This window comes from Sylvia atricapilla, chromosome 11, assembly GCF_009819655.1.
Source record: "Sylvia atricapilla isolate bSylAtr1 chromosome 11, bSylAtr1.pri, whole genome shotgun sequence".
In the NCBI taxonomy this organism is placed as follows: Eukaryota; Metazoa; Chordata; class Aves; order Passeriformes; family Sylviidae; genus Sylvia; species Sylvia atricapilla.
In genome coordinates, this window is record NC_089150.1 from 14,727,574 (window position 1) to 14,736,040 (window position 8,467).

The 8,467-nt window shown below is 60.6% G+C and overlaps 1 protein-coding gene across 1 annotated transcript; it reads right to left on the reverse strand.

Annotated features, from left to right (window-relative positions):
- Window positions 1-1,155: 1,155 nt before the first annotated feature.
- Window positions 1,156-4,501, reverse strand: GNAT1 (G protein subunit alpha transducin 1). The gene is made up of 8 exons (XM_066327076.1): window positions 4,396-4,501; window positions 2,897-2,939; window positions 2,581-2,722; window positions 2,332-2,489; window positions 2,121-2,249; window positions 1,908-2,037; window positions 1,669-1,822; window positions 1,156-1,432 (listed from the first exon to the last, which is right to left on the reverse strand). The coding sequence occupies exons 1-8, from the start codon at window positions 4,499-4,501 to the stop codon at window positions 1,242-1,244; spliced, it is 1,053 nt and encodes a 350-aa protein (XP_066183173.1). The 3' UTR covers window positions 1,156-1,241.
- Between the last annotated feature and the right edge of the window lie 3,966 nt (window positions 4,502-8,467).

The following is an 8,467-nucleotide window of genomic DNA, read 5'->3' on the forward strand; positions in this document are numbered from 1 at the left end:
GGCCTTGCTTTTCCCACAGGATGTTTTACCGAACTCTTCACATGGTTTGAAATAATAAAATGTAGAAAGGAAAAAAAAAAAAAAAAAAAAAGAGAGAGAAACATTATATATACTGAAATGCCCTATGTGACATGGGAGTGGGTAGGGGGGCTTCACGTCTGTGGGAGGCCTGGGGTGGAAGAGGGACACGAGGTGGGTTGGCATCCCCCTGGGATCAGGAGAAGCCCCTGGTTGTGGGAGGTGAGGGCATTGTGTAGGTGTAGCTGGGATGCTGCTGCAGGGTTAAACCCTACCCTGAGGGGCTGTGGGGTGGTGAGGAACAACCACATGACTAACCCCGGCTCTGCAGTGGTGGCATAGTGGCACCAAGGGACCCCCAGTATCACACAGTCCCTGGGGACAGACCCAGTATGCAGGAACACCCTATGATCTGTAGCCCAGAGGGAGATGTAGCACCCCTTGCACCCAGCAGCCCACAGGAACCCCCAGCCCCAAGGATCATCCATAGACACCCCACACCCAAAGGACCCCCAGCTCCAAAGGGTTCCTGGAGACTCCCAGCACCTGCAACTCCAGGGGGCACTCAGGGACACCCAGCAGCACCCGAGGGACCACCCCAGCACTCAGAACTTCACAGGGCACCTAGGACCCCCCAGCACCCAAGGGAACCCCTAACACCCCTCAGTTCTGGGGGATACCAGGGATTCCCAGCACCAAGGGGCACCCAAAACCCCCCAATCTCCCCAGTGCCAAGGGTCATCTGGGAACCCCAGCATGTCTCAGCTTTGAAGGGAACCCAGGGACCCCAGGATCCCTCAAATATCTATGGAGACCCAGGACCCCCAAACATCCCCTCTGCCCCAAGGGGTACTCATGGTCTCAGCACCCAAGGGAACCCACGTGCCCCACAGCTCCAAGGGTTACCCAGGGACTGCAGCACCTGAAAGTATCCAGCACCCTGTAGTATCCAGGGTCATTCAGGTACCCCTGGGACCTAGAGCCCCAGAGACCTCCAGCAGAACTGAGGGCCACAGAGTACTGACTGGTGGGAGAGTTGGTGGGGAGGGTGAGTGAGATTGAGGGGTGAGTGCCCCCACCCTGCCCTCCCCTCTTCACCAGGGGTGGCTTTGGAGCTGAGCAGGTCAAATCCCAGGGGTTTAGGGCAAGCAGAGATGGTTGTGGAGGTGGGATGGGGTCAGCAGTGGGGCTGGGCCCCAGGGGAGGGGGTGCTCGGCTGGGGCTCAGAACAGCCCGCAGTCCTTGAGGTTCTCCTTGATGATGATGTCAGTCACAGCGTCGAAGACGAACTTGACGTTCTCGGTATCGGTGGCGCAGGTCATGTGGGAGTAGATCTCCTTCACGTCCCGTCGCATGTTCAGCTCCAGGAACTGCAGCTTGATGTAGTTGCCCGCATCATCATAGGTGTTGGGACCTGGTGGTGTGGCAGTGAGCAGAATCCCTTCCTGGGCTGGTGTCCCCCACCAGAGTGCCGGCCCAGGATTACCCAGTGCTCCCTCGGGTGGGTAAACCTTGCATGCTCCCTCAACAACGCTCATGTGGCACTACTTGCGTGGGGTGCTGAGGACACCTGGTGGGGGACTCCTGCGGGAGTCATGGCACCCAACCCTCCAGGAGCACCTCACCACCACCAGCCACTGCCACACTCACCATCATAGTCAGGGAAGCAGATGCTGAGATGGGCCTTCTTGATCTTCTCCAGAAAGACATCCTTCTTGTTGAGGAAGAGGACGATGGAGGTGGTGGCAAAGTAGCGGTGGTTGCAGATGCTGTTGAAGAGGTGCAGGCTCTCATGCATGCGGTTCTGCGGAGGGACACAGGCCCATGGTGACACCCAAGTCATGACAGGGACAAAGCAGATGGGGTGTGAGGTGGTGAGCATTCCTCACCACTTCATCATCCTCCACCAGGACCATGTCGTAGGCACTGAGAGCCGCGATGAAGATGATGCAGGTCACACCCTCAAAGCAGTGGATCCACTTCTTCCTCTCTGAGCGCTGTCCACCCACATCAAACATCCTGAGCAAGACAAGGGAGGGTCAGCGCCACCCACTCCCTGCCCACCCCCTGGCACCAGCCCTCACTGGGGGCCTGGCCCCCACCTGAAGTTAAGGTCTTTGAAGGAAAACTGGGTCTCGATGATGCCAGTTGTCTTGACGCGGGAACGCAGCACATCCTGCTCTGTGGGGACGTAGCCAGGGGTCACCAGGCGCTCCAGGTCTGACAGGTAGCTGGACGGGCACGTGGTGGGCATGAGACACAGGTTGGAACCCCCCTGATGCCTCCTCCACCCACACTCCCCACCCCACATACTAGCCCGCAGAGTCATTGAGCTGGTACTCGGAGGCGCGGTCAAAGCAGGCTTGGATGCCCGTGTCCTTCCAGAGCCGTCCAATGATTTCTGACATCTCCTTAGGCATGGTCCCCTCCTCAATGGTGTCCGAGAGGTGCAGCAGCTTACGGGCATCATCCTGGGAGGGAGAGGGGTTCAGTGGGGCCTGGGAGAAATCCCCGCCCAACATGGAATGCAGGAACCCCTGCCCAGCATGGAATGCTCCTCACCTGGCGAGCCGTGTCCCCGTACTGGATGTTGAGGGTGGTCATAGCCCGCACAATGGCCAGCATGGACTGGAGCGTGTTACTGTAAATGATGGCAATGAACTCCAGGCATTCCTCCAGTGAGTAACCATCTTGGTGGATGATCCTGGCCAGGGAAGATCACAGGCATGGGGCTGAGCTGGGTGCTATGGAGCTGAGCCACATGATGGATGCACCCCATGGCAGTGGCATGGGGCACATTCAGGCACCCCATGGCTACAGTGTGGCACAGACACTTTGCACGGTGAGCACGATCAAGTGATCCCCCCTTGGCACTTACTTCATCTGCTTGACGATTGTGCTCTTCCCCGACTCCCCTGCTCCTAAGGGGACAAAACATGGGTCATGGTGGTGCCCACGCCATGGGGACTCCCAGCTGACCCCTGTGCTAGCTCACTGACACCCTTGGTCACTGGTGCCTGACATGGCTGTGGGCACTGCTGGCTATGCCATGTCCATGGCTCAGGGTGTGTAGAGGGATTAACAGCCCGGTGCCAGTGGCATTAAGGTTAGGCTGAGCTGCTGTGTCTAATGGGATCTGAAGCGGCTCAGCCAGGGACACTCTCAGTAACCCAAGGGAGGGGCTCGGGACATGGTAGCATTGTAATCCTGTCACCCACCACCCAATGCCCCAAACTTGTGACTGTGCAGGGGGATGTGTCCTGGGCCAGGCTGTGAGGACAGTGATGCCACCCACGGCCCCACCACATACACAGCACCCCAATCCTCAGACACCACTGGGGGACTGGGAAGGACTGGGAGGGACACACAGCACAAGGGGGTTTCAGGGACATGGGTGGTATGGGCTGCATGGGGGTTTCTAGGAGGATGAGGCAGAGGTGCTGGCAGGCTAGAGTGGTGATGGGTAGTGTTAGTCAAGGCTCTTAAGATGGGTTGGGGGTGGGAGTGGGAGGATGTTAGGTGGGATGGTGGGGTTCAGGGATATATGGAAGCCAAGGGATCTTAGGGTGGATCTTGGGACCTTAGGATCTCAGGGTCTCATCTTCTTATTGAGATGGTCTGTTGCGTTTAGGGTGTCTGGTAGGGGGTGTTGAGCAAGTTGGGATGAGCTGGTCTAGGGGATCCTGCGAATGGGGGGGCTGTTGTGGTGACTGGTTGGGTTAAGGATGCTGAGGGAGAGAGGAAAACATTGGGTAGGCTTTTGGGGTTTACTGGTTGGCTTTAGGGGTGCTGTGGGAGTCAGAGGGCTGCTAGAGTGGACTGACTGGATTTAGGGCTGCTTAGCAGGAGGGGCCTGGGGACTGTTGGGCTGGTTTGGTTTAGAGTGGGGTCAGGAAAATTTTGGGGTGTTTTTTTGGGGGGATGTTGGTTGGTTTTAGGGATGCCTAGGAGTGGAAGGCTGTTGGGGGCACTCGTGGGTTGCTCCAATTTGGTTTAAAGGTGCAGGAGGCATCAGGGAAAAATTGGGAGGGCTCTTGAGATGGGGAGGTTTGGTTTAGGGCTGCTGGGAATGGTGATGATGTTGGAGTGGGCTGCTTGGTTTTAAGGGTCCTGGGTGAGTCAGGAGAATGTTGAATGGGGTTTGAGGGTCCATCTGGGGACCAGGGGAATGTTGGATTGGCTGGTTGGGTTCAGGGGCAGCTGTGGGGTGTGCTGGTTGGGTTGAGAGGTGCTGGTTGGGTTGAGAGGTGCTGGTTGGGTTGAGGAGCGCTGGTTGGGTTGAAGGGCACTGGGAGGTTTCAGGGGCGCATTGGGTGGGCTGTTAGGGTGAGATGCACAAAGGGTGGGTATGTCCCCAGGGTGTCGTCTCCCCCTTACCCAGCAGCAGCAGCTTGACAGTCCTGGCATCCTTCTCAGCGTCTTCCTTGAGCTTCTTCTCCAGCTCTCGGGAATGCTTCTCCTCGGCACTGGCCCCGGCTCCCATCCTCAGCCCCGCAGCCCTGCGGTTCCCCACCCGCTCCTTGGAGGTCAGCACCAAAATGGGCAATGAGCTCCAGCTTCCCGCCGCCTCCAGCGCTCGCTCCCGGCACCTGCCGCCGCCACTGCCACCACCGTCCGCCCGGTGTGCGACAAGGACGGGGCCAAGGTGCCGGGGGGCCGCGCTCAGCACCCGGGGCTTAAGCTGGGCCCCCCCGATAAACCCCCTTCAATCTGCAGCGGGCTGAGCTCAGCAATCCCGTGGTTCCCGGTGTCAGCACTTCTGCCGCTGGAGCCTCAGCCTGACAGCTCCCAGTTTTGCCCCCACCCTGGGTCAGTGACCCAGCCACCCGGGGAAGTGAGGCCCCTACCCAAGTCCAGCTCTGCTGTGGACCCCAGGGGTTTGGAATGGGGGGTGGGATGGTGTGTCTACTGGGATCTGGTCACAGTGGGAGCAAATGTCCCCAGTGCCCACTGTCCAGTAAGACATGCCAGTGTCTCCACGGGCACTCCCCACAGTGATAGCATGTCAGCCTCAATCACCACACCCTGTGTCCCCAGGGACCTTTCCAGAACCCTCCACTAGTGTCTCCACGCTCCCCGGTTGCACTTATTGTGCCCAGCCATTCACCAGTTCACCCCCAGTGCCAACACCAGGCCAGCTCAATCAGTATCACCTCCATAGCGTCCTCAGGTTCTCCAGCAACACCCGCACAATGTCCTCAGGGATACCTGCATACTCTCCACAGGGTTTCAAAACCCTCTCCAGTAATAGTGACTACAAAAGAAATCCCAGAGTTCCCAAGAAATTCCAGTTCCTCTGTGGGGACGATGTCACCCCAATCTAACAAAAAACCCCAAAAAACCCAAACCCCCCCCCCCCCAAAAAACCAAACAAAAAAACCCAAAACAAAACAAAACAAAAAAATCCTGCCCAACGTCCAGGGGCACTGCAGTGCCACCACAACCGCAGTGAGCCCCCCTAAATGTCTCTGAGTCCCTCAGTGTGCCTTCCCACTGCCCCCCTCCTATGTCCCCAGTGCCCCCCATTTCCTCTGTGGCCACCGCAGCAAAACTGAGTTTCCCAAGGAACACCGCAGGACCTACTCAGTGTCCCCCCACCTCTGGTGACACCAGACCATGCCAGGACTGCCCCAGTGATCCCAGTACAGCCCAGTGTCCCTGTGTCCCCCCATTTGTCCTCAGCGCTCCCCCGCCCCGCCCCGCGGCTCTCCTGCAGCGCTTCGCTCGGCCGCCAGAGGGCGGAAGCGCCCAGTACAGCGGCGGTCCAGCCCAGTGCTCCCTGTACAGCCCAGTGCTCCCAGTGCTCCCAGTACAGCCAGTGCTCCCGGTACAGCCCAGTGCTCCCAGTACAGCCCAGTGCCCCCAGTACAGCCCAGCGCTCCCAGTACAGCCCAGTGCTCCCAGTACAGCCAGTGATCCCAGTACAGCCCAGGGCTCCCAGTGCTCCCAGTACAGCCCAGCGCTCCCAGTACAGCCCAGCGCTCCCAGTACAGCCCAGTGCTCCCAGTACAGCCCAGTGCCCCCAGTACAGCCCAGTGCTCCCAGTACAGCCCAGCGCCCCCAGTACAGCCCAGTGCTCCCAGTACAGCCCAGCGCTCCCAGTACAGCCCAGTGCTCCCAGTACAGCCCAGTGCCCCCAGTACAGCCCAGCGCTCCCAGTACAGCCCAGCGCTCCCAGTACAGCCCAGCGCTCCCAGTACAGCCCAGTGCTCCCAGTACAGCCCAGTGCTCCCGGTACAGCCCAGTGCTCCCAGTACAGCCCAGTGCTCCCAGTACAGCCCAGTGCTCCCAGTGCTCCCAGTACAGCCAGTGATCCCGGTACAGCCCAGTGATCCCGGTACAGCCCAGTGCTCCCAGTGCTCCCAGTACAGCCCAGGGCTCCCAGTGCTCCCAGTACAGCCCAGTGCTCCCAGTACAGCCCAATGCTCCCAGTACAGCCCAGTGCCCCCAGTACAGCCCAGTGCTCCCAGTACAGCCCAGCGCCCCCAGTACAGCCCAGCACTCCCAGTACAGCCCAGCGCTCCCAGTACAGCCCAGTGCCCCCAGTACAGCCCAGTGCTCCCAGTACAGCCCAGCGCTCCCAGTACAGCCCAGTGCCCCCAGTACAGCCCAGTGCTCCCAGTACAGCCCAGCGCCCCCAGTACAGCCCAGCACTCTCAGTACAGCCCAGCGCTCCCAGTACAGCCCAGTGCTCCCAGTACAGCCCAGCGCTCCCAGTACAGCCCAGCGCTCCCAGTACAGCCCAGTGCTCCCAGTACAGCCCAGCGCTCCCAGTACAGCCAGTGATCCCAGTACAGCCCAGTGATCCCGGTACAGCCCAGTGCTCCCAGTACAGCCCAGTGCTCCCAGTACAGCCAGTGATCCCGGTACAGCCCAGTGCTCCCAGTGCTCCCAGTACAGCCCAGGGCTCCCAGTACAGCTGCGGTACAGCCCAGTGCTCCCAGTACAGCCCAGTGCTCCCAGTACAGCCCAGTGCTCCCAGTACAGCCCAGCGCCCCCAGTACAGCCCAGCACTCTCAGTACAGCCCAGCGCTCCCAGTACAGCCCAGCGCTCCCAGTACAGCCCAGCGCTCCCAGTACAGCCCAGCGCTCCCAGTACAGCCCAGTGCTCCCAGTACAGCCCAGTGCCCCCAGTACAGCCCAGTGCTCCCAGTACAGCCCAGCGCCCCCAGTACAGCCCAGTGCTCCCAGTACAGCCCAGCGCTCCCAGTACAGCCCAGTGCTCCCAGTACAGCCCAGTGCTCCCAGTACAGCCCAGTGCTCCCGGTACAGCCCAGCGCTCCCGGTACAGCCCAGTGCTCCCAGTACAGCCCAGTGCTCCCAGTGCTCCCAGTACAGCCAGTGATCCCGGTACAGCCCAGTGATCCCGGTACAGCCCAGTGCTCCCAGTGCTCCCAGTACAGCCCAGGGCTCCCAGTGCTCCCAGTACAGCCCAGTGCTCCCAGTACAGCCCAATGCTCCCAGTACAGCCCAGTGCCCCCAGTACAGCCCAGTGCTCCCAGTACAGCCCAGCGCCCCCAGTACAGCCCAGCACTCCCAGTACAGCCCAGCGCTCCCAGTACAGCCCAGTGCCCCCAGTACAGCCCAGTGCTCCCAGTACAGCCCAGCGCTCCCAGTACAGCCCAGTGCCCCCAGTACAGCCCAGTGCTCCCAGTACAGCCCAGCGCCCCCAGTACAGCCCAGCACTCTCAGTACAGCCCAGCGCTCCCAGTACAGCCCAGTGCTCCCAGTACAGCCCAGCGCTCCCAGTACAGCCCAGCGCTCCCAGTACAGCCCAGTGCTCCCAGTACAGCCCAGCGCTCCCAGTACAGCCAGTGATCCCAGTACAGCCCAGTGATCCCGGTACAGCCCAGTGCTCCCAGTACAGCCCAGTGCTCCCAGTACAGCCAGTGATCCCGGTACAGCCCAGTGCTCCCAGTGCTCCCAGTACAGCCCAGGGCTCCCAGTACAGCTGCGGTACAGCCCAGTGCTCCCAGTACAGCCCAGTGCCCCCAGTACAGCCCAGTGCTCCCGGTACAGCCAGTGATCCCGGTATAGCCCAGTGCTCCCAGTACAGCCCAGTGCTCCCAGTACAGCCCAGCGCTCCCAGTACAGCCCAGTGATCCCGGTACAGCCCAGTGCCCCCCGTACAGCCCAGTGCTCCCAGTGCCCCCAGTACACCCCAGTGCTCCCAGTACACCCCAGTGCTCCCAGTACAGCCCAGCGCTCTCAGTACAGCCCAGCGCCCCCAGTACAGCCCAGCGCTCCCAGTGCAGACCAGTGTTCCCAGTGCAGAGCAGTGCTCCCGGTACAGACCACTGCCCCCATACAGCCCTGCACACACAGAGTACAGCCCTGAACACCCCCAGTACAGCCTAGAGCCCCCAGTACAGCATTGCACCACCCCCAGTACAGCTCTGCACACAGCCAGTGTATCCTGTACTGACCCCAGCACAGCTCCAGCGCCCCC

Excerpts from the sequence above, each read along its gene's own strand:
- GNAT1 (XM_066327076.1), bottom strand. The coding sequence starts at position 4,501 with ATGGGAGCCGGGGCCAGTGCCGAGGAGAAGCATTCCCGAGAGCTGGAG. Across the intron at positions 2,723-2,896 it reads ACAATCGTCAAGCAGATGAA|GATCATCCACCAAGATGGTT; the intron begins GTAAGTGCCAAG and ends TTCCCTGGCCAG. Across the intron at positions 1,823-1,907 it reads TGGTGGAGGATGATGAAGTG|AACCGCATGCATGAGAGCCT; the intron begins GTGAGGAATGCT and ends GTCCCTCCGCAG.